The sequence below is a fragment of the Schistocerca cancellata genome, chromosome 1, assembly GCF_023864275.1.
Source record: "Schistocerca cancellata isolate TAMUIC-IGC-003103 chromosome 1, iqSchCanc2.1, whole genome shotgun sequence".
NCBI lineage: Eukaryota > Metazoa > Arthropoda > Insecta > Orthoptera > Acrididae > Schistocerca > Schistocerca cancellata.
In genome coordinates, this window is record NC_064626.1 from 1,104,725,589 (window position 1) to 1,104,751,868 (window position 26,280).

At 45.7% G+C, this 26,280-nt stretch overlaps 2 protein-coding genes across 7 annotated transcripts in view; one reads left to right on the plus strand and one right to left on the minus strand.

Annotated features, from left to right (window-relative positions):
- LOC126091947 (zinc finger protein 600-like) overlaps positions 1 to 25,991 on the minus strand; it is a 129,419-nt gene extending 103,428 nt beyond the window's left edge. Inside the window, exons 1-2 of the mRNA XM_049907283.1 lie at positions 25,835 to 25,991; positions 937 to 1,027 (exon numbers count right to left, since the gene is read on the minus strand). Coding sequence (XP_049763240.1) covers positions 937 to 945 — 9 coding nt within the window. The 5' untranslated portion in view covers positions 946 to 1,027; positions 25,835 to 25,991. The remainder of the gene's footprint in view (positions 1 to 936; positions 1,028 to 25,834) is intronic.
- Positions 25,992 to 26,025: 34 nt separating this feature from the next.
- The window catches only part of LOC126091954 (ankyrin repeat and SOCS box protein 1-like), a 149,203-nt gene continuing 148,948 nt past the window's right edge, over positions 26,026 to 26,280 (plus strand). For 2 of the 6 annotated variants that reach the window (XM_049907332.1, XM_049907322.1), the window contains exon 1: positions 26,028 to 26,177. The gene's annotated coding sequence lies outside the window, so the exon portion shown is untranslated. Of the gene's footprint in view, positions 26,178 to 26,280 lie in introns of all 6 variants that reach the window. The other 4 variants (XM_049907296.1, XM_049907341.1, XM_049907305.1 and 1 more) reach the window with 4 other exon arrangements.

Below are 26,280 nucleotides of genomic sequence, written 5' to 3' on the forward strand. Positions count from 1 at the left end.
TGGGTGTTTTGCAGAGTAGTTGTTTCTATTTTATGCACAATATTCTGATCAACCACTTGGCTGTCTTCTTCAGATGCTGCAAGTTTTGCTGTTATCAAAGGGAGTGGTGGGCATTGGGAATCAAATTTGGCTATTAAGTGCAGCATGAGGTCAACAATAGTTCAAAGTTTGGTTGGAGTACTGACGTACACGTAACAGCGGAAGTCACAACAGCTGAACAACACGACAGGGTCGGCTGCCAAAATGGAAACAACAAGTCAGCAGAACCCTTGGAAGCACAACATTAATTGACTGTGCTGAGAAAACCTGAGATCACTACATATTTAGTTTATTGCTGCTGTGATGCTTATGTAGAGTTTCATGTTAGCACTGCAGCAGTATCTTCTTATTACAGAGTTCTGTGAGCTGTTCTGCTGACACTGGCCCTATGCAAGGCAGTAACAGTTTCTTTAAATCAAATGCTTTTGTAGCATTAAAAAAAAAAAACACTCGGGTCTTGTGACTCATACTGCCATTTTAGAGAAGCAGAACTTCCCCAGAGTGAGCTTTTCCAAGAAGCACAAACTATACTGTAGAATTATTCGTAAAATCAACGAAAATGTTGTTGTATATTCCTAAAATTTGGATCAGCCACCAGCACTCACTGCTTTCTGAATGCCGTTCTACAATAACAAAGTGTGACGTATATAATAACATAAAACTTTTACTTTTTTATAACATTCTTTCTTCTACGGTCTTGGTACATGCTTCAGATGAAGGAACCAACTTTTTCCAGCATTTTAGATTAAATGTATTTCGTCTAGCATGTATACAAGACGAATGAATGTATCATGAATGTAAATGATGAACGATGAATGTCAATACACTCATGTAAATCCTGTATTAAAAATATTATACTTATATCACATATGAAGAACAAAAGGAAACAGTACTCACATCTTTCATTTTCCACGTTCCAGGAAGCAAGGATGATGAGGCTTCCCATGTAAGGATATCTTTTCATTCTGCATCTGCAGGCTTCAAAACACTGAGACATAATAAGATTGCTGAATTACAATCACAAGCTCAACAACAGCAGCATACAGTGCATATTCCATTAATAAATTCTACTCTATATTATTCATGATGATGATGATGATGATGTTTGGTTTGTGGGGCACTCAACTGCGTGGTTATCAGCGCCCGTACAATTTCCCAACCTTTGCTCAGTCCAATTTCGCCACTTTCCTGGATGATGATGAAATGATGAGGACAACACAAACACCCAGTCATCTCGAGGCAGGTGAATATATTATTCATCGAGCTAGATCAGATTCAGGTGTCTACCCTTCATCTGGTGGGCAGAGCCCTCTGTGTATCCACTGCATCTTCGTACCAGTGCAGTAGAGACAGCTTTTGCTGAAGGTCACACACGCTGCTGATCGGCAGTGCACTTACACAATTGCGGCGGCAACAACAGGCATCTGAAACTAGCACAACATTTTTGAAGGCTGGAGTGACTGCACTGCCAAAGACTAGATGGGGCTTCACTGGATTCCATGGACAGCCCAAAAGTGTCAAACCTCAGATCCTGAGGAGTGTGGCAGGCGGTTGGCTGGAGGAGACTGCTTGACTCAACGCAAAGGTCTGCCACTCTCCATCAAAGAACTCTTCATTGACCCCTTTGATGACTCTTTGCTGAAGTTAGTTGCTGGCAGGCCACCAGGGCCATTAATCTACAGTGTTCTTGCACTGAGTTATTTTCCTGTTGGTGCACTGGAATGCACTGTCAACTGACACCGTTCTACATCAGCAAGTCTTGCCACCAGCTGACATAAAATGTGGAATGGTTTGCAAGTGGTTACGTCGTCAGCTGCGTGCTGTCAACATAGTAAAATTGGATCACTGCGTCCTGAAATTCCTTGGTGTTATGATAACCTGTCTGCACTGCAATCGACCTTCCTTCTTCGGAGAAATTCAGTCCCAAAATTTAGGGTGGTCACATTCCAGTGAAAGGTGGTTAGAACAGATACTCAGATCCATTTAAGAAAGACAAGTCTCTCTATAGTTTTCATAGTTCTGGGCACTGGTTTGTTCTGAAAGCTATGTATATACGCTGTGAACAGATACTAAGACAGCTGATATACACTTTGAATCCAATGGTTACTCTTGCCACCTGTTTACACTTGGGTCCACTTACTGCTTCATGCGACACTTTCTATGCTGTCCCAGAGAGTCTTTAGACAAAGCTAGTCCATAAAATACAGACAGTCCACAAAATTCACTCATCCATTCTGCAGTAGTGTTAAACCAGCTCAAAGGGATATAGTTTTGGGATTCCTGGAAGTTTTCAGAATTATGTAATCTCTCACCTTAACTGCTTTGATCTATCTAAAAGCATCGAAGGATGGATGGTTTGAAGATTAAAGGGACCAAACTGCATAGGTCCTTTGTTTCATAAACACACAGAGCACAGTGAAACCACTCATTAGTCAGTCGAAGCACAAATTAAAAATTCCAGGGGAAGTACATCCCCAAGGTCAATAATAAAGCAACATGGAAAACGGAGCACAGCAACAAAAACAACATAGAGAAGAAAGGCAGAAAGAATTAAAACTGTACAGCAGAGGATCGTGGCTGGCTGATCACGAAAATAAAAGGATGAGCCAGCCACTCTGCAACACGTTAAAACCTCCAGCCTAAAAGATTAGGGTGGAGTCGAATTACAACACAAAACGAATTAAAAGATACAGTGCAAAAGAGGGTGATGTAATAAAATTAAATGGACCTATAAAAGCTGCTTGCGCGAATAAAACTTAAAACCCGATCTGCCATAGAGACATTGTCACCTAAAAGAGATGATAAATCATCCTGGAGATTAAAAGTTCGCCTGAGAGCGGTTAAAAGAGGACATTCCAACAACATATGGGCCACCGTCATGGTTGCACCACAGCGACAATGAGGGGGGGGTCCTCTCAATGCAGCAGATGACCATGCGTCAGCCAAGAGTGACCAATGTGGAACCTACAGAGAATAACAGAGGCCCTGCGAGAGGCCCGCATAGAGGAACCCCACACAGTCGTCGTCTCCTTTACTCGCCGCAGCTTGTTGGGTACAGACAGAGTGCGCCATTCATCTGCCCACATCCCAAAGACCCAACAGCGCAACACCGATCGGAGATCAGTTGCCGGGAGGCCGATCTCCAGCGTCAGTTTTCGGGTAGCTTCTTTGGCTAACTTGTCGGCGAGTTCGTTTCCTGCTATCTCAACGTGTCCCGGGGTCCATATGAACACCACTGAATGTCCACGCTGTTCAAGAGCATGAACGGACTCCTGGATGGCAACAACAATGGGATGGCGTGGGTAGCACCAGTCAAGAGGCTGTAGACTACTGAGAGAGTCACTGCAAATGACAAAAGACTCTCCAGTGCTGGTACGAATACGCTCAAGGGCACGAAAAATGGCTGTTAGCTCTGTGGTGTATACACTGCAGCCTTCCGGCAAGGAGCACTGGTCTACATAGTCCGCATGAGCATAAGCGTACCCCACACGGCCATCAACCATCGAGCCATCTGTATAGATAGCCTCCAAGTCACGGGATGCGTCGAGGAGAGCAAGAAATTGGCGGTGCAAGACTGCAGGAGGAACTGAATCCTTTCGCCATCGTGAGAGGTCCAGCCGAAGCTGCGGCCGACGAATACACCAAGATGGTGTATGTGGGTGGACCTGAAAAGCAGATGGAAGAGGCAAAGACTCGAGTTCACGAAGGAGTGACCTAACATGGATCCCAATTGTATGGCCTGATCGGAGATGGTAGTTAGGGTGACGGGGCGAACAACGGACGTGGGCAGCATAGTTGGCTAACAGTTGTTGACGCCGAATGCGAAGTGGAGGAAGCCCAGCCTCAGCAAGTAGGCTATTAACAGGGCTGATGCGGAATGCTCCTGTCGCCTGTCGAACCCCACAGTGGTGAATGGGGTCCAGCAGCTGCAACGCTGAGGGCGACGCCGAGCTATAAACCACACTCCCATAATCCAGTCGGGACAGCACGAGGGCTTTGTAGAGCTGCAGCAGCGTTGTACGATCTGCACCCCAAGTTGTGTTGCTGAGGCAGCAGAGGGCATTCAGATGCTGCCAGCACTGACGCTTGAGCTGACAAATATGTGGAAGCCAAGTAAGCCGGGCATCGAACAGCAATCGCAGAAAACAGTAAGTGTCAACAACCCTGAGCATGGCATCCTGATGATAGAGCTCAGGGTGGGGATGGACAGTTCGACACCGACAAAAGTGCATAACACAAGTCTTTGCAGGAGAAAACTGAAACCCATGGGCTAGGGCCCACACCTGCGCCTTGCGTATGGCTCCCTGCAACCTATGTTCTGCAACACTAATGGTGGAGGAGCTGAAAAAGATGCAGAAATCGTCAGCATATAACGTGGGTGAGACAGACGACCCTACTGCTGCTGCAAGGCCATTAATGGCCACAAGGAAGAGGGGCACGCTCAATACAGAGCCCTGTGGAACGCCGTTCTCCTGGATATGAAGTGAACTATGGGATGTGCCAATTACAACGCGGAATGTCCAAACAGATAAAAAATTCTGAATAAAAATGGGGAGAGAGCCCCGGAGACCCCACCCGTGCAACGTGGCGAGAATATGGTGCCGCCACGTCTTGTCATATGCTCTGGAGAGGTCGAAAAAGGCGGAGACAAGGTGTTGGCGCCTGAAAAAAGCATTGTGGATTGCAGACTCAAGGAAGACCAAAGTATCGGCGGTGGAACGGCCGTGACGGAAGCCGCTCTGGTACGGAGCCAGAAGACCACGAGACTCGAGCAGCCAACACAGCCATCGACTCACCATACGTTCCAGTAGCTTGCACAGAGTATTTGTCAAGCTGATGGGCCGATTGCTATCCACATGAAGTGGGTCTTTACCAGGCTTCAGCACCGGAATGATGGCACTTTCTTGCCACTGCGACGGAAAGACACCATCGCCCCATATGCGGTTGAAGATGGCAAGAACACATCGGTGACAGTCCGGGGACAGGTGTTTGAGCATCTGATTGTGGATGCCATCTGGCCCAGAGGCTGTATCGGGGCACTGTGCCAGGGCGCTTTGGAGTTCCCACAAACTAAATGGGGTGTTATACGCCTCAGGGTGGCGAGAAGCAAAAGAAAGCCGTTTACCTTCCTCCCGGCATTTTAGCGCGCAAAACGTGGGCAGGTAATTCCTCGACGCAGAGGCCCGAACATAGAGCTGTGCGAAATGCTTGGCGATTGCATCGGCATCAGTGGATAGCGCCCCGTCGATGGTAAGCCCTGGGACACCTGTAGAGTGCTGCAATCCAAAGATGTGCCGAATCTTCATCCACACCTGGGAGGGTGAAGTACGGGAACCAATTGTGGAAATGTACCTCTCCCAGCACTCCTGTTTCCACCTTTTGATGAGCCGCCATGCCTGAGCACGGAGACGTTTGAATAAAATGAGGTTCTCCAAAGACAGGTGCCGCTTATGTCACTGAAGAGCCCGCCGATGTTCTTTAATGGCTTCAGCGACCTCCGGAGACCACCAAGGCACTGACTTTCGCCAGGGGCACCCTAACGAACGAGGAATGGTAAGTTCCGCAGCGGAAACAATCGCTGCAGTCAGTGACTCAACCGCCACATCGATGGTACCGTGGGGGAGAGATTCAACAGTGGCAGCAGAGGAGAACGTTTCCCAGTTTGCCTTGCTAAATGCCCATCTAGGCAAGTGTTCATGGGAGCGACACTGGGGTAGTGAAAGGAAGATGGGAAAATGGTCACTACCACACAAGTCGTCATGGACTCTCCAGTGGACCGATGGTATAAGCCCTGGGCTGCACAATGACAGATCTATGGCCGAGAACGTGCCATGCGCCACACTGAAATGTGTGCTGGCGCCAGTGTTTAAGAGGCAGAGGTTGAGTTGGGAGATGAGATTCTCGACAGCTCTGCCTGGGCCAGTAATCTTCGTTCCACCCCACAGGGGATTGTGGGCGTTAAAATCCCCCAGGAGAAGAAAAGGTGTGGGGAGTTGAGGGGCAAGTGCAGCCAATTCGGCCAGGGGGACTGTACCACCTGGAGGGAGATAGACACTGCAGACGGTTATGTCCTGGGTAGTCCTTACTCTGACAGCCACAGCTTCCAATGATGTGTGAAGGGGCACAGGAGCACTATATACAGAGGTAAGGACATACACGCAGGCTCCACCTGACACACTATTGTAAACACTACGGTTACAGGAATAGACCCTGTAACCACGAAGGACAGGGGTCTGCATTGCCGGGAACCAGGTTTCCTGGAGGGCAATGCAGAAAGCAGGTGTCATGCTTAGAAGCTGTCGTAGCTCAGGGAGATGGCCAAAATAACCGCCACAATTCCAATGGAGGATTGTACAAAGCGTGTCCTGTAGGTGCATGCAGGCACTGAAAAAGCAAATTACTTCACAGAGTCACATGCTGCCACCGACTGAGTGACTGACGTCGCAATTGCCATCGTTTCTGAGACAGCGAGATCCAGGTCATCAGGGGACGCAAAGCTCAACCTCATCCTCAGAGGCTGAGCTGACAGGAAGCGGTGGCGCGGGAACCACTAGGTCCTTAGCCTTCTTAGAGAGCTTCCTCTTCTCTCTCTTATCCTTGGGAGGAGGGTTCACATGCTGGGAGGGCTTTCCTGATGCATTGTCAGGAACAGAGGAAGAGCATGAAGCCCTTTGACCAGCAGCTGGAGGCTTCTTCAGCCACTGGTTAGCGTCTTGCGAGACACTGGTAAAGTCCTTGGAAGGGACTCCCCCAAGGGACCCCTTCCGAACGAGTGAGGCCTGAGGAGGCTGTTGCCTCTCCGGCTGAGCAGCCGGAGGAGGCTGTTGCCTCTTCGGCTGAGGAGAGGCAACAGATTATTTAAAATCAGCTACTTAAACTACAAGAACATGATTTTAGCCAGAAGGACTTAAAATAAACCATTTACAAGAAGAATCTGTGATATATCAAATTTTAAATTTCACCTTTCTTTGCAGGGAGAACTGCTCACCTTGTCACACTTCTTAAGCTCTACAATATTCCAATGTATTTGATCATCAGCTACAGGTGCTCTACCAGCTTCAACTTGTGCCATCTTACATCAACTCCTTAACCACAGATATTCTTTCAGCTCCAACCTGTGCTACCTTATTTCAACTCATATTAGCACTTTCTCCTCATCACATTTTTTCCCTTCAAGTCTCACAAAGTTCTCCTATTATAATCACCTGCACTGGTTCCAACAGTTATCTTAGGCAGACTCTCCACTACCTTGCCAGCTTAATTCAAAGAACTGGGTGTATAGCAATGATATCATGGCCAATGATCCATCTCACATCCATATGGTTTCTCAGCTGTATACTACACAGCTTTGAGTCTGATGTTGCATCACAAAAAGATAAGAAGTTTAACCATGAGATGCTGGTGCAATGGTGTAATATCTGTTGAGGCTTTAGTCTACACTAAAACACAGATTTTACTTACCTAATTAGACAAAAGGATGACAGAAGCAGAAGTAGTAAAATGTGGAAACACAAAGGAAGTTGAAAAACTCCAGACTCACACTCTCTGTAGACATCAACTCATATCTGACAGAGTATCCCTGGAGGACTCTTAAATTTATAACTATTTAAACCTGTCTACACTTCCTTGGTATCCAACGTTAGCCACGCCATAGCCAAGTACTTTCTCTATATGCCTGGCATAATACCCTCTTTGTTAGAATGTTCTGGATACTATGTTGTGTGATTCAGTACATGAAGTCACATGATCTAGTATGTTAGATTGAGAGCACAGAACAGGTTTCATAGGATCATCCCTCGCACATTTCCTGGCACTACAACAGTGTCTATGATATATAAATATGAGGAAAGAGGATGAACACAAAACCAAGAACAAGAGAAACAAGGAACCCACAAGCAGTTACACTCACTCCTTGGCTGACTCTTTGCCTGACTCTTCCCTGAACTTCAATGCTGGCAGGCCGTTGGGCCTGAGTATTTGTAGCATTCTCATGATGAGTTGTTTTACTATCTGGCAGTAATGGCATGCACTGCTGATTGAAGCAATGCTGCATTGATTGAAGCAATGCTGCATTGCTGAGTCATTAGGGGAGTCTTACCGCATGCTGGCGTAATGTGTGGGGTGGTTTGCAGGTGGTTGTGTCATCAGCTGCATGCATTTGGGAGAATAAGTAGGTCACGTGTCTTGAAGTATCTTGGTGTCATGGTATTCCACTTGCACTACAACAACTGACAATGTTTTTATAGCACAGATCTGAAGATAACAACAATGAAACTTGTTATTAGAAGGAAGGAAAAATCCTTTCATAAACCAAGATACAATGGAATCAAAGACATTAGTTTTCCAGTGGGCGCTGATTTACATTTGTACTGTATCAGGATTTGAACCCAGGTCTCCTGCTTACTAGGCAGATGAGCTGACTACTGTGTCATCCAGACACAGTGGTCACTACATCTACATCTACATCCATACTCCGCAAGCCACCTGACGGTGTGTGGCGGAGGGTACCTTGAGTACCTCTATCGGTTCTCCCTTCTATTCCAGTCTCGTATTGTTCGTGGAAAGAAGGATTGTCGGTATGCCTCTGTGTGGGCTCTAATCTCTCTGATTTTATCCTCATGGTCTCTTCGCGAGATATACGTAGGAGGGAGCAATATACTGCTTGACTCTTCGGTGAAGGTATGTTCTCGAAACTTTGACAAAAGCCCGTACCGAGCTACTGAGCGTCTCTCCTGCAGAGTCTTCCACTGGAGTTTATCTATCATCTCCGTAACGCTTTCACGATTACTAAATGATCCTGTAAGGAAGCGCGCTGCTCTCCATTGGATCTTCTCTATCTCTTCTATCAACCCTATCTGGTACAGATCCCACACTGCTGAGCAGTATTCAAGCAGTGGGCGAACAAGCGTACTGTAACCTACTTCCTTTGTTTTCGGATTGCATTTCCTTAGGATTCTTCCAATGAATCTCAGTCTGGCATCTGCTTTACCAACAATCAACTTTATATGATCATTCCATTTTATATCATTCCTAATGTGTACTCCCAGATAATTTATGGAATTAACTGCTTCCAGTTGCTGACCTGCTATCTTGTAGCTAAATGATAAGGGATCTATCTTTCTATGTATTTGCAGCACATTACACTTGTCTACATTGAGATTCAATTGCCATTCCCTGCACAATGCGTCAATTCGTTGCAGATCCTCCTGCATTTCAGTACAATTTTCCATTGTTACAACCTCTCGATACACCACAGCATCATCTGCAAAAAGCCTCAGTGAACTTCCGATGTCATCCACCAGGTCATTTATGTATATTGTGAATAGCAACGGTCCTATGACACTCCCCTGCGGCACACCTGAAATCACTCTTACTTCGGAAGACTTCTTCTCCATCGAGAATGACATGCTGCGTTCTGTTATCTAGGAACTCTTCAATCCAATCACACAGTTGGTCTGATAGTCCATATACTCTTACTTTGTTCATTAAACGACTGTAGGGAACTGTATCGAACGCCTTGCGGAAGTCAAGAAACATGGCATCTACCTGGGAACCCGTGTCTATGGCCCTCTGAGTCTCGTGGACGAATAGCGCGAGCTGGGTTTCACACGACCGTCTTTTTCGAAACCCGTGCTGATTCCTACAGAGTAGATTTCTAGTCTCAAAAAAAGTCATTATACTCAAACATATTACGTGTAAAAAAATTCTACAACTGATCGACGTTAGAGATATAGGTCTATAGTTCTGCACATCTGTCAACGTCCCTTCTTGAAAACGGGGATGACCTGTGCCCTTTTCCAATCCTTTGGAACGCTATTCTCTTCTAAGACCGCTGCAAGAAGGGGGGCAAGTTCCTTCACGTACTCTGTGTAAAATAGAACTGGTATCCCATCAGGTCCAGCGGCCTTTCCTCTTTTGAGTGATTTTAATAGTTTTTTAATCCCTCTGTCATCTATTTCGATATCTAGCATTTTGTCATCTGTGCGACAATCTAGAGAAGGAACTACAGTGCAGTCTTCCTATGTGAAACAGCTTTGGAAAAAGACAATTAGTATTTCGGCCTTTAGTCTGTCATCCTCTGTTTCAGTACAGTTTTGGTCACAGAGTGTCTGGACATTTTGTTTTGATCCACCTACCGCTTCGACATAAGACCAAAATTTCTTAGGATTTTCTGTCAAGTCAGTACATAGAACTTTACTTTCGAATTCATTGAACGGCTCTCGCATAGCCCTCCTCACACTACATTTCGCTTCGCATAATTTTTGTTTGTCTGCAAGGCTTTGGCTATGTTTATGTTTGCTGTGAAGTTCCCTTTGCTTCTGCAGCAGTTTTCTAACTTGGTTGTTGTACCACGGTGGCTCTTTTCCATCTCTTACGATCTTGCTTGGCACATACTCATCTAATGCATATTGTACGATGGTTTTGAACTTTGTCCACTGATCCTCAACGCTATCTGTACTTGAGACAAAACTTCTGTGTTGGGCCGTCAGGTACTCTGTAATCTGATTTTTGTCACTTTAGCTAAACAGAAAAATCTTCCCACCTTTTTTAATATTTCTATTTACGGCTGAAATCATCGATGCAGTATCCGCTTTATGATTGCTGATTCCCTGTTCTGCGTTAACTGTTTCAAATAGTTTGGGTCTGTTTGTCACCAGAAGGTCTAATATGTTATCGCCACAAGTCGGTTCTCTGTTTAAACGCTCAAGGTAGTTCTCAGATAAAGCACTTAAAAAAATTTCACTGGGTTCTTTGTCCCTGCCACCCGTTATGAACGTTTGAGTCTCCCAGTCTATATCCGGCAAATTAAAATCTCCACCCAGAACTATAACATGGTGGGGAAATCTACTCGAAATATTTTCCAAATTATCCTTCAGGTGCTCAGCCACAACAGCTGCTGAGCCAGGGGGCCTATAGAGACATCCAATTACCATGTCTGAGCCTGCTTTAACCGTGACCTTCACCCAAATACTTTCACATTTCGGATCTCCATCAATTTCCTTCGATACTATTGCACTTCTTATCGCTATTAACACACCTCCCCCTTCACTGTCCAGCCTTTCTCTGCGGTATACATTCCAATCTGAGTTTAGGATTTCATTACTGTTTACATCTGGTTTCAGCCAACTTTCTGTCCTTAGTACTACATGGGCATTGTGACCGTTTATTAATGAGAGCATTTCTGGGATCTTTCTATAGACGCTCCTGCAGTTTACTATTAGCACATTAATATTGTTATTCCCTGTTGCATTTTGCCTACTCCTACCTTGCCGCGTCTCACGAGGTGTCTTGTCGGGCCTAGGGAGGGAATTCTCTAACCTAAAAAACCCACATGTGCATTCCACACGTACTCCGTTACCCTTGTAGCCGCTTCCGGCGTGTAGTACACGCCTGACCTATTCTGGGGGACCCTACATTTCTCCACCCAATAGTGGAGGTCGAGAAATTTGCACCCCAGATCTCCACAGAATCGTCTGAGCCTCTGGTTTAAGCCTTCTTCTCGGCTCCAAACCACAGGACCGCGATCGGTTCTGGGAACGATACTACAAATAGTTAGCTCAGATTCTACCCCGCGAGCGAGGCTTTCCGCCTTCACCAGTTCCGCCATTGGGTCTCCTGCTTCACATACAGATGCACTGACCACTAAGCCATTCAGAAACATTAGTCACCACAGTTGCACGGATTACCCTAGCACACCTACTCTCAGACCCAAATTCTCAACTTACGCCACAAAACACTTGATGTAATGCCCCTGCCCATTAGCCTCATCACTTGTGGCAACTCAACAATTCCTGTATGAGTTTGATCTCAGTGTGCATGTGCATTGAAGGAATCACTGGCTGCCATCGTCTTAATTATATACATGTGATTACTGTTCTTTTGGATATGTAAATGTTGAGCCTGCTTGCAGCCATAAAACATAGGATAGTATGTAAACCACTTTCCTAAAAATTTAACACCACTCGTATAGTGCACATGCCAAAATGTGGAAACTTTAAAATGTATAACACAAATACATGAGAAATTCATGTAAATGTAAATGTAGGCTTCCGTGGCCATTGTCATAGTCAATAAAATTCTTCTGGGTTTGAGTCCGCATTGTCATCTGTAAAATTCCAATGTTTCGGTGACTGTTGCAAGGTGCCTTCCTCAGGGTGTATTGCTAACTGCTGAATGAGCACTAATTTGGATACTTATATACTATGGAGGAGTGCTATCATTGGATGTGAGAGTGAGGAGGAAGGTATTAGGAGTTCATTTCACTGGTCTTTGCATTGCGTGTTGTCATTGGCACAAATGGGAGTTTTCCATTGGAGTTTCCTTTACTGCTTGCCACTGGTGGAAGTTGGCGAACAGGAGACTGAGCAGCGGCTACAGTGTAGCGTTATTTACTAACTGCCTAGTATCGTCTAGGTCGCGTCAGCGCTCTGTGTACCCTCCACCGCTGTGCCCTACCGTGCACCTGTTGCTCTGCGAGAGCTGTCCTTCCGCAAAGCTGTCACAGCTGGCAGCTAAGACGCTAGAAGTTGGTACCCGTCTTCTCTATTCGTATTTTCGTGTTGCTTGGCTATTTCTATAGCCTCTCTAACCTTCCTCCTCAAACTAAATGGCTGTTTCATCAGTATGCTGGCCTCTAGAAATTCGATCTTCATCCTGCACTGTTCCTGATATTCTGCCACCGCTGATTTGTTGTATTGTTTGAGGCGGATATATCTCTCATGCTCAGTTAACCTTGTGCTTATTGGGCACCGAGTCTCAACCACATACACCAGTCCACATTCGCACCCGATTTCATAAACGCCGGCAGCATGAAACTTGTCAACTGCATCTTTTGTCGAGCACAGAATGTCTTTTGTTTTGTTGTTGCTACGAAAAATCGGTTTAATTTCTGTCCAACGGGGAATTTTGTCCAGACATTCAGTAACCCCTTGTACATATGGTAGCACGATGGTGTTCTGTGCTTCGTTCTGCATTTCTCTGTTGCCCTCCTCATTCGGCGCCATGGTTTTATGTATCATTCTCATGTCGTAGCCATTAGCTCCAAAAATGGACCTGGGGTTCTGTAATTCAGCTTGCAGGTTGTGTTCGTCACTGATCCTGTAGGCTCTCTTAGTTAAGGTTTGCAGGGCTGAATTATTTTGCGTAGGATGGTGGTGGGAGGATGCATGCAGGTACCTGTCCGTGTTGGTGGGCTTCCTATAAACTCTGTGTCCAAGCTTCCCCTCTGGCTTACGGTAAACTTCCACGTTGAGAAAAGGCAATACCCCATTCTTTTCTGTTTCCACGGTTAAGTGAATTTTGCTGTGCTGCTGGTTGAGATGTTCGTGAAAGTTTTGAAGCTCTTCTTCTCCGTGTGGCAAGATAACAAAGGCATCATCAACAAACCATAGCCAGCATTCTAGGTGTAATGGTGCAGACTGGAGTGCTGTTTCTTCGGACGCTTCCATAAAAATGTCTGCTGCGGCCGGTGAAAGAGGGGAACCCATAGCTACACCATTTGTCTGCTCATAAAAATCCCATTTCCACCTGATCTAGGTGGTCGACAAACAATGGCGCACTAGCTCGCAGATATCAAGTGCCATGCATTCCTCTAAGATGTTCATGGTGTCCGTCATGGGTACACTCGTGAACAAAGACTTCACATCAAAACTGACCATCAGATCCCTATCTGATACACACTTTTCTTTCAAAAGTGCTATAAAATGGGTGGAGTCCTTGATGTATGAATCTGTATGGCTCACTAAACGTCTAAGCTTCGGAGCCAATTCTTTCGCTAATTTGTAGGTCGGTGAGAGACTACAGGATCAGTGATGAACACAATCTGCAAGCTGAACTACAGAACCTCATGTCCATTTTCGAGCTAATGGCTACGACATGAGGATGATACACAAAACCATAGCACAGGAGGAGGGCAACAGGGAAATGCAGAACGAAGCACAGAACACTGTCATGTTACCATATGTACAAGGGGTTACTGAACGTCTGGGCAAAATTCTCTGTCGGGCAGGCACTAAGCCGATTTTTTGTTGCAACAACAAAATAAAAGACATTCTGGGATCAATAAAAGATTCAATTGACAAGTTTCATGCCGCTGGAATGTATGAAATCAGGTGCGAATGTGGACTGGTGTATGTTGGTGAGACTCGGCATCCAATAAGCACAAGGTTAACTGAACACGAGAGATATATCTGCTTCAAACAATACAACAAATCAGCGGTGGAAGAACATCAGGAACAGTGCAGGATCAAGATCAAATTTCTAGAAGCCCGCGTACTGGCGAAACAGCTGTTTAGTTTGAAGAGGAAGATTAGAGAGGCTATAGAAATAGCCATGTGACCCGACAATATAATAGAGAAGACGGGTACTGACTCCCAACATCTTGGCTGCCAGCTGTGACAGCTTTGCGGAAGGACAGCACTTGCAGAGGAACAGGCACGCGGTAGGCCACTGCAGTGGAGAGGACACAGAGTGCTGACGCGGCCTAGTCAATACTAGGCAGTTAGTAAATAATGCTATGCTGTAGTCGCCGCTCAGTCTCCTATTCGCCAATTTCCACCAACAGCAAGCAATAAAGGAAACTCCAGTGGAAAACGCCCATTTATGCCAATGACAACACGCAATACAAAGACCAATAAAATGAACTCCTAATACCCTTCCTCCTCACCCTCACATCCAATGACAGCACTCCTGCATAGTATATAAGTATCCAAATTAGTGCTCATTCAGCAGTTAGCAATACACCCTGAGGAAGGCGCCTTGCAACAGTCACCGAAACATCGGAATTTTACAGATGACAATGCGGCCTCAAACCCAGAAGAATTTAATTACAATGAAATGAACACCCTTAGCTGCTTACAGGCGTTGACATACGTTAACGGGGACAGATGAAAATGTGTGCCCCAACCGGGACTCGAGAGAGTGTGTGTGTGTGTGTGTGTGTGTGTGTGTGTGTGTGTGTGTGTGGTTTGAGGTTTTCGGGCGCTAAACAGCGTGGTCATCAGCGCCCAAATGCATAGAAACAGGAACACATGCAGTGAAGGGACGAAGATGGACACCGAACAAGGAGAACGGCTAAAAGACACAGACCTGACGCAGTTACAAATCCTCACATACAGAGGCAAAACAAGAGGAGGAGAAACGCACTAAAAGAGGAAAGGAAACACAAGGAAAAGAGAACAGAAATCGAAGTGAAACAAGTAGGTAATCGTGACTGGCGGACCTCTTACCTAAAGCCTGGGTGAGCCAGTCACCCAGCAGCACATTAAAATCCTCTCCCTAAAATCCGAGGCAACAAATTGGACAGGACACAAAACCGTAAGACCTTAACCACAGTCGTTGCGTCGTCTTGCAAAATAGAGGGCAAATCCGGTGGCAAGGAAACCACCGCCCTCCGGTCAGAGAATAAAGGACAGTCAAGTAAAATGTGGCGGACCGTAATCTGGACGCCACAAGCACTGCAGATTGGGAGGTCCTCCCGCCGGAGTAAAAAACCGTGCGTTAAGGGACTGTGCCTGATGCGGAGGCGAGTGAGGAGAACCTCATCCCGCCTGCATGACTGGTAGGACGTACGCCATGGCCGCGTGGTGGCCTTGACCAGACGCAGCTTATTTTCACCGACTGCCAGCCACTCCTCTTCCCATTGACACATAACACGAAAATGCAAAAGGGAGGTAACAGCATGGAGGGGGACGGCACATTCAACAACGTGAGGGAGGGAACATGCATCTTTGGCAGCCACATCCGCCAGTTCGTTTCCCCTAATACCCACGTGCCCCGGCACCCAGCAGAAAGAAACCTCCTTCCCCTGCCGTTGCAGGTGGAGTAGGGCATCGTGGATGTTCTGGACGACCGTATCCGCTGGGTACAAGTGTTGCATGGTCTGAAGGGCACTCAGGGAGTCAGAACAGATGAGAAACTTAAGACTGGGAACACATCTCATCTGCTCCAATGCCCGCAAGATCGCAAACAATTTGGCATCAAAGATGGTAAACGCTGCAGGAAGCCGTAACTTGAAGACTCGATCAGGGAAAACAACAGCACAACCAACAGAGTCCCCCTGTTTAGAGCCATCCGTAAATACTGGTACATGGTCGGGATGCTGGTTTAAAATATCATAAAATAAGGAGGTAAAAACAAAAGCAGGAGTGCAGCTCCTCCGGTACTCTGACAAGTCTAAAAGGATGCTGGGCCTCTGGAGCAACCAGGATGGCAGACAGGTAAAACCCTGGAGTTGGGGTGCCACACGCTCCACACCAAGGGACTCAAGCAAATGCTTGGCACGAATCCCAAATGGTCTCGTTGCCCTTCGGCGACTGGAAAAGAGACATTCCATAGGCGGTCGGGCAACAGTAGGGTATGCAGGGGAGGTAGGACAGGCAAGGAATTGACACACCCGTCGCACCATGAGGAGTTTCCGCCGGATGGCGAGCAGCGGTTCCCCTGCCTCAGCACACAGGCTGGGGATGGGACTGGTACGGAAGGCACCAGTAGCCAGCCTGATACCCTCATGGTGTACTGCGTCAAGAATCTTGAGATACGAAGGCATCGCTGACCCATACACAGAGCATCTATAGTCAAGACGCGACCGGACAAAAGCCCTATAAAACTGCAGCAGACGCGCCCGATCTGCTCCCCAGGACCGATGGCTCAGACACTTCAAAATATTCAGTGCCTTCAGGGCATGCGCCTTGAGGTCTTTAAGGTGCGGCAACCACGACAACTTGGAATCAAAAGTGAGGCCCAGGAACCTCACAGTGTCCCTAAAAGGAAGAATGGTGCCCCTCAGACGCAATTCAGGGAAGGTAAAAGAAGGTCGAGAACGATTAAAATGAACACACACACATTTGTCTGCAGAAAAGGTAAAACCCGTCTTCGCAGTCCATGCCTCTAATCGCTTTATTGTAAGCTGCAGCTGCCGACTAGCAGTGACAAGACTGGAGGAAGAACAGAAAACAGCAAAATCGTCCACAAACAAGGAGCACTGGGCAGGACTCCGGATAGTGGACGTGATACTGTTAATGGCGATGGCAAAGAGGGTGACACTTAAAACGCTTCCCTGAGGAACACCATTCTCCTGCACGTACAAATCAGATAACACATTACCAACCCGGTATCGAAAGAGGCGGCAGGAAAGAAAGGACCGAATGAAGATGGGGAGATGGCCACGAAAGCCCCACTGATGGAGTTGATTGAGGATAAGGCGGCGCCAAGTAGTGTCATACGCCTTATTAATGTCAAAGAATACACCTAGACAATGCTGGTTACATAGGAAGGCCTGCTGGATGGCCGCCTCAAGCAGGGTCAAGTTGTCTATAGTTGAACAACATCTCCGAAAGCCACACTGAGAGTGGCTAAGGAGCTGCCTGGTCTCGAGCAGCCAAACCAGGCGACGGTTGACCATGCGTTCCAATGTCTTCCCGACACAGCTCGTCAAAGCAATACTCCGATAATTACTGGGATGCATTCGGTCTTTTCCCGGTTTGAGGAGGGGAATCAAAATCGCCTCCCTCCACGAGTCAGGGAACGGGCCGGATGACCATATCATATTAAAACAATTCAGGAGAACTTCCTTGGATGGCAGCAACAAGTGCTGCAGCATGCTGTACAGGATTTGATCATCACCTGGCGCAGTATCATGAGCCACAGACAGCGCTGAATCCAGTTCCCACATTGTGAAGGGGCAGTTGTAGGGTTCAGAATTTGGAGACCGGAAGTCCAAGTAATCCCTCTCGATGGCAGTGCGGTAGCGGCAGAAATCTGGATCACAGTTAATAGTGGCAGTAGATTCGGCAAAATACATGGCCAGTGTCTGGGCAATGTCTCTCGGCGCCATGAGTAGACAACCCTGATGCAGCAATGCCGTGACACGTAGTTGGCTGCGTTTCCCGGAAATCCTCCTGATGGCTTCCCATACTTTTGTAGAACTAGTGGAGCGGGAGATGGAGTTCAGGAACGATTGCCATGACCGTCGTTTACTCTCTTTAATCACTCGCCGCGCTTTGGCTCTTGCCGCCCGAAAGGCCACAAGATTGTCAGCTGAGGGACGGCACTTGAAGCGGCACAGAGCTGCTGCACGGCGGGCTCGGATGGCTGAGCGGCACTCAGTGTTCCACCAAGGGATGACTTGAGGACCATGGGATCGACAATTCAGCAGCATGGGAGATCACGGCTGTAACATGGTCGACCCATTCGTGGACGCTGGCACGGTGTTCCAAAACAGCTAAATCGCTAAAAAGTGTCCAGTCAGCTCTGCAAAGATGCCACCTGGGTGGCACTGTAATGCCACAGTCTCATCCAGGAGGCGAATCCAAAGGGGGAAGTGGTCACTAGAATGGAGGTCAGCGGCAACCTCCCACAGAGCAGAATCCGCGAGTGCTGGAGAGCAAAAGGAAAGGTCAATAGCTGACGACGACCCAGAAGCAGTACAGAAATGAGTGGGAGCACCAGAGTTGAGGATGCACAGTTCTTCGGATGCCATGAGGCTTTCCAGAATGCGACCCCTGGGGCAAGTAGTCATAGAGCCCCATAAGACATTATGAGCATTGAAGTCCCCCAGAAGGAGAAATGGGCGGGGGAGTTGGGTAATAAGGTCTGTGAGAGCCTCAGAGTTTATTGCATCCTGAGGTGGTAAGTAAACAGAACAGATTGTGAGCCTCCGCCCCACAAGAAGGTCAACGGCAACTGCTTGTAAGTCCGTAACGAGAGGGAGCTCAGATGAGTGGTGCATGTCATGGACAAAAACTGCAACACCACCCTTTGCCCTTTTCCCCATCAGATCATCTTTTCGATACACGGAATAGCCCTGTAAAGAAGGAGCATCAGTGGCCCGTAAATGTGTCTCTTGGAGACATAAGCACAAGGGGCACTCTTGTACAAGGAGTTGTAATTCGGCCACATGCTTCCTGAACCCATTCAGGTTCCACTGTAATATGGGAGCCTGTGATCAGGGTGCCTGAATTTTCACCCTGCCCCTGTGCTTTGGAGGAGAGCCCGTACTGGCCGGAGATTTATTCCAGGGCGAGAATATCGCCCCCAGTCGACATCAATGTCCATCAGCTCTGATGGCGACCCAGGGGAGATGTCAGATAGTACGATGGCATCGTCATCGGATGGACCCTGACTAGTCTCCTCAGGTGGCAAAACCTTCACCTTCGGCGTCTTCGTCTTGGGGGGCTTAGAATGCAGAACCTTGTCAACAGTTGGAGCTTTACTCGCCTGGGCAGAAGGTGCCATATGGGGAGGGGCAGGAAGTACCCCAATGTCAGCAACCACGGCCTTGTCCGACGTTGTGGGGAGAGCTGCAGGTTGCAAAACAACCGCAGCAGCACAAGTGCACTGGCAAACGCAGGTATTAGTGCTGACACTAGCAACCTCCGTTTGTGTAGCAACAGTGGCCAACTGTACCAGTTTCTGCAGAGTGGAAGCGAAAGATGTTGTAAACACAGGAGGCTGCATGGCCTTAAAGAGCTTCTTGGCCTCACCATAGGGGATGCGCTTAGTTGTTTTGATCTCCTGTATCTTCCGTTCCTCGAGATAGATGGGGCAGACCCGGCTCCAGACAGGGTGACTCCCAGAGCAATTCACACACTTCACAGGCGATGAACAATCGGCTCCTTCATGGGCAGGCTGACCACATTTACCACAAGTGGCTATCCCATTGCATCCCAACGTAGTATGCCCAAAGCACTGACATTTAAAACAGCGCATTGGGTTGGGGAAATATGGCCGTACTGGCAAACGTAAGAAACCCGCTTTAACATGCTCTTGGAGTCTCGGGCAATTGAACGTGAGAATAAACGAGTCGGATTTGACTAGGTCACCATCGACTCGTTTCATAATATGCTGCACGTCGACAATACCTTCGTCAGTCCACTCAGATTTCAACTCGTCCTTGGGGATATCCACCAAGTCACAACACCCTTACTATAGTTTAAAGTGGAGTGGAGCTCGGTCTCGATAGCGTACTCTCCGAGACAGGTTGCTTTCCTAAGAGAAGTGACTTGACGGGAACCAGAAGTTTCAACTAACAGAGTCCCATTGCGCAGACGCTTCACAGATTTCAGTGTTCCTGCAATTCCCTCAAGACCCTTGTGGATGTAAAAGGGAGAAACTTTCTCAAAGCTACCTTCCCCGGGACTCGAACCCGGGATCTCCTGCTTACATGGCAGACGCTCTATCCATCTGAGCCACCGAGGACACAGAGGACAGTGTGATGGCAGCGATTTATCTCTGGCACACCTCCCGCAAAACCCACATTCTCAACATATTGTCCCGAACTACATTCGTAGTGCCCCCGCCCATTATACTCATTACTCGTGGCGCGTTGCCAATTCCCGTAAGAGTTCGGGCACTGTTTGTGCATTCGCACAGAAGAAGATGGTCAAGTGGCTGGTGAGCCTTTTATATATATATATATATATATATAGACGCGCGCGCGCTCACACACACACACACACACACACACACACACACACACACACACACACACACACACACACACACACACCCCTCGTTAGAATGAAATTACAATGAAATGAACAGATGAAAATGCGTGCCCCGGGTGGAATTTTATTGACATGAGGAATTTGTCACATGAAATATACACAATTACACAGAACCAATAATTTAAGAGTCAAGCAGGAAATCTGTAAGAGCCACATGAAGATGGATTTGTAATAAATCCAAAACCAGTCTTAGTTTCATTTAAATATATTTTTTTTAAATCCATAGCTATTGCTAGTTGCTGCTTCAAATTATAAATCTTTGCAATACAGCCGCTTTTCCCATGTCTACTTTTGACAAGGTAGTGAAAAGTTTTCTTGCTTCAGCAGTTCACAGGCATTATGTCTGATGATGTAGTGAAAACTGCACAATATTTCAACAAGACAGCTACTCATGATCTTCAGGTGTAGTGGCTCACGAATATATGTGCTGGCTCGCCAGAAAAGTGCAGGTGCCAAAAGATGGGGACATAACACCATTGTAAACGAATCACAGAGGACGTCGACATCCAGTGCCCCTTTCCTGAGAAATGGGCCATGGTCTGTGCGTGCGTGACATTGGGAAAGCGGGGCTGCATGTCATGGTCCAGCATACATGTGGGCTTGGTGTTGACGCCCAGTTCAAGTGTCCTGACTTCGATCCCATACCTGTGTTGACTCGTTGGATTCATTCCTCTGTGGCTGACGATGCCTCAATACTGCCAACCCTGGTTTCCATACATTGCTAAGTTGAAATTCTGTGTCCATGTTAATCAGTTCAGTAGTTATGCATACAAGGCTCGTTCAATAAGTAAGTTGCCACTTTTTTTTCTGCTACATTTTTTTCCCTCAGAACATATTTATTGTTAAGAGTCAGAATTTGGTGACAATATACATCAACATGTCTTATTCATGTCCGATTTTTCTAAGTAGTCTCCATCATGTTCTATGGCTGTAAGCCAACATTGTGGAAGAGCATATATTCCCTGCTGGGAAAAAAAGCCCGCATCTCGTGGTCGTGCGGTAGCGTTCTCGCTTCCCACGCCCGGGTTCCCGGGTTCGATTCCCGGCGGGGTCAGGGATTTTCTCTGCCTCGTGATGGCTGGGTGTTGTGTGCTGTCCATAGGTTAGTTAGGTTTAAGTAGTTCTAAGTTCTAGGGGACTTATGACCACAGCAGTTGAGTCCCATAGTGCTCAGAGCCATTTTTGCTGGTAAAAACTCTTGTACTGTTGGTGCAGCCATGTTTTCACTACATGACTGACACTCTTGTCATTTTCAAAGTGTTTTCCCCATAGAGAATTTCTAAGCGGCCCAAAGAAATGGAAGTCCAAGGGTGCCAGGTCTGGATGTAGGGTGAAACTGCAGACGCACTTCCAATGCTGACTGACAACTGTGGAGCCAATTGTCCAGTTGTGATGCACCAGTCAGCATGAATAATGACATCTGCACGATTCAGTTTGTCTGGGGCAGTAGCTGTGTAACTTTCTCTACCCATCACCCAAGTGTCCTCCTGTCAACTGCAGCATCACCATACACAAATGTTTATGGATGTTCACCAAGGGTTCTTTTTCTGCACACAAGAATTCAATAATAGCACACTGCTTGTAATGTGACTCGTATGTAGATGCCATTTTGACACTTTACTACGGCTCTACTACCATCTGCCAGAACCATTTGAAACTTCACCAGTGCACATGCAAGAAGAACACATGCTCTGATATGCAACAACTCACAGGACAATCAGACTCACTCACAAATGTTATGGTATGTGAAGGAAAAATGGATTTTCCAGTTTGAGCTGTAAATAAAGCAGCCATCAATGCACTGGGAGAAAACAGGATCATCAACAATGAAAAATGTGTGAATGAGGCTGTCAAAACTGACAGAATGCTGATCTTTTTTATGTATATCAACTAGAGTCTAGATCAGGGCTAGCGGTAGTCAGTGGTGTTCCTCTATTGCTCATGGGTTGGCAATGCACCAGTTTCACGTAGACAGTAGAATGATACTTTTTGCAACCAATGAGAGTAGAGAGATTAATCAATGAATGTCTAGCACTGAAATAGTGGTTGAACACTTTTCTATTACATAATATAGATATTCTGAATCTTCCATTCAGTTTTAGCTTTTATAACAAAAAGTTTATTAAATATAGCAAAATTCATCAAATATGACATGAATGTAGACATCGGGCTATGTGACAGATCAGTCTGTTACAACAACCTTTTATTGCCCTTGCATATTCATCGGCTTCAGCAACCCAAAACAGATCATCATCTTCCAAACTAAACTAGGCCTTGGGCTACACTACAGATCAGCCTGTCACCACAGCCAATAAGGTTTCCTGGGTCAACAGAAACATCCGATCTCACGCGTCGGCTTTGACCCGTGACGTAAGGGTGTTGTGGTGTGTGACGTCATTACGGCGCGGAGTTTGGTTTGTGAGTGTGGCGTGTTTGTAGATGTCGTGTTGTTGTTTGTTGTGCCCTCTGGTGGTATGTTCATGGTTTTCGTTTGTTTGGTGTGTTGGGCTCAGTTTGCTGTTGGTCAGTGGTGAGTGCTGCGTGCGTCTTTTTGAAGCGGAATTTGTATTAGTGAGTTAACGGTTTTGTGTGATGGTTAATGTAATGATGACTGCTGTATGTCGGCTGAGTTTGTTATTAAGTGTATTCGGTTGTGGTTTTTTGTTCAGGAATGGATATGAAAGACCGGATTAATAGTTCTCGGTTGAGGGCTATTTTCGTCTTTATGATACGTATGCGACATTTTTATATCCGCCATATTTGGTATTCGTATTGGGAGATGTTTTTGAGTTACATAGGTCAAGGGTAGTGGTCGATCCTAAGTTATGGGATTGGTAGCTGCTGTTGAGCTATATAGTTGGAGGGAAGTGTTCAATCTCAATGTTTGGTGGAGTATGTTGATTTTTGTAATGGGAGATGGGATCGGGAGTTGCTGTTGAGCTATATAGGTCAAGGGAAATGTTCGATCCCAATTTATGGGGTCGGGAGCTGCTGTAGATATATGTAGGTGAAGGGAAGTGTTTGTTCACAATGTTTTGCGGTGTATTTTGATTTTTGTATTGGGGGATGGGATCGGGAGATGCTGTTGAGCTATATAGGTCAAGGGAAGTGTTCGATCCTAATTTATGGGATCGGGAGCTACTGTAGATCTATATAGGTCAAGGGAAGTGTCCGATTCCAGATAAGAATGTGTTTTGTGGTATTTGGTGAGTTTTGTGATGTCGATTTTTTTCGTCGTCTTGCGTGGTTTTGTATGGCGGTGGGTGGCTAAATTTGTGTATATTTAGTTTCTCCCCACCCAAACGCCCCCAATTTCCCACGCTTGTCCCGTTAGAGTCATTAGGCTTTTTGTGAAACCTGTGTGTGTGTTGTTTTTCTATGTATTTTCGTCTTTATGATACGTATGCGACGTTTTTATACCCGCCATATTGGAATTGTCGTTTATGGTCGTTTCCGCCATATTTGTGACGTCATGGGTCAAATGATACACTATTATGCACAGCACAATTATAGAGTCTTTAATTTTCGGTAATGGGGTTATTCCATGTCAATTCAACCAATTTGAGAAAATTTTCCAGCTGATAGTCTCAGATTTGGCTGAAATTTAGCACAACAATGCTACCAAATGTGGAAAACTCATGTACAAAATTTTAAGTTGCCCTGCCAATTAGTTCCAGAATTATGGCTTGTGAAAGAAGGTGGCGTGACCCGGAAATTGCAACCCACATCTGGCAATCTATCTTCAGACCCAACTTCAGGTCTGCATCATCACTATTACTTGCTAAATTGTGTTAAAAAGAAACATAACCAAATACATCTCTGTCAACTTCCATTGTACACAAATGTCTTGCAATAACATGCTGAAATTTTGAGATATATATAATTATGGTCTACTTATGCAGTGTGTGAAATTTGCCTTGGATACTACTTGTCCCTTTTGTGCTACCACACTTCAAAAATCCATGTTTCTCAGGTAATTTTTCAAATTTTTGTATTTTCATGTGCATGTAACTCAGTTTTTGTGACTGATATGGGCATGATAAGTTCTGTGTGTGTTTAGGCCACATTAAGCTTACCACAGAAAAAATTATACCCTTTCTGAGTGAATTATATTTAGCATAGAGGGCACCTACAATATGTAACTTTTAACATATTACATTTTTTAATCACATTTTGGAATTTTTTAATTTCCCTCAGAAATATGTTGTTGGTGTTTTGATTCATGGAGTGTGTTCTCTAAATGGATGTTACTGGGTTGTAAAAATTTCACTGGACTGTGTAGAATAGTTCCAAAGTTACTAAGACCTGAAGTTGGGCCTGAAGATAGATTGCCAGATGCGGGTTGCAATATCCGGGTCACACCACCTTCTTTCACAAGTCATAATTCTGGAACTAATTGGCAGGGGAAACTAATACTTTGCACACGAGTGTTCCACACATGGTAGAATTAGTGTACTGAATTTCAGTCAAATCTGAGTCTATGTGCTGGAGCCCCTGGTTGAACTGACATGGAATGATCCAATACTGCTTCCTCAATAATTTAAAAGATTTAATATGCTGCAAGTAAACCCACTCACATGAGTTATTAAGATGGATTACTCTGTGCTCAGTATGAAGTACAAAAAATCATTCTAATAATCAAATGTAATTTAGAACTGATAATAAATTTTGGCACAAGACTGATATGCTAATGGACTTTCCACCATCACTTCCCTGACAATGACAACATAAATGATGCAAAACATATGTGGAAACTCTCAAAGAGCATAAACATGAAAACTTTACACACGTATCATAACCCTCTCATGTCTTCTTATTATGATCCTTTCTGCTCTACTGAACTCATAATTTATTAGAATGTGGGACTTCTTAGGCTGTAAAACTTGTCCACTGACTCTATCACAGCTGGCATGACACAGTGAAGTAATATCAGGCTGACCTACACCTGAGCATCAGAACTGCACTAACACAACTGAACAGAATAGATAACAATAGGTTGTAGTAAATGTACACAGTTCTAAGAGCTAGCATGTAGTAAACGTACACAAGTGCTAGCATTTGCGAGTTCATAGTTGTCTAGCTCCAGTCGCAATATTTTCTCCTTTTTAGATTTCTTGGTTTAGTTTGCAGCCATAAACACGACAATTATCTATTTTTCCGCGATCATGTACGTATTTTCATTTTTTTCGCTGTTTTCTAAATTAGAAAATGAACAAATGTACCTACAGAAAATAAATAGGCCTACTTGGATTCTGAAATATTAAGCAGGTTAGTTACTAAACAATACTCACATGGTTGTCCGAGCTGCAAAACTAACTTTACTCCGATTAGGTCCACTTAATCACGTTCTATGAATACCTTGACGAAAATACATATTTCAAAATCAAGGTGCACTTCGAAATTGTTTACATGCATTCATACACACAAAACAAGCGGAACACCCACAAGCCTGTTCAAAGACGCTACTAATCGGTACGCACATCAGAGTTGTTAATGGGGGCGTGAAGGCACAGAGCCACAGATGGTGCGTGAAAGAATTGACGTTGAAGTGTTTTGATTATCAGATGGAGATGATATAGGAATTTATTTAGTTAATGTTTGCACAAACATTTTTCAACGTATAAGCAGTCCTTCGTAAGTATTTGTGCTGCTCACCAGTACTTATGAGAGTTATTCTGAATTTGTAAACAATACAGAGTGGACTGACATAAGCATGTTGTAGAACAATTTTCATTTA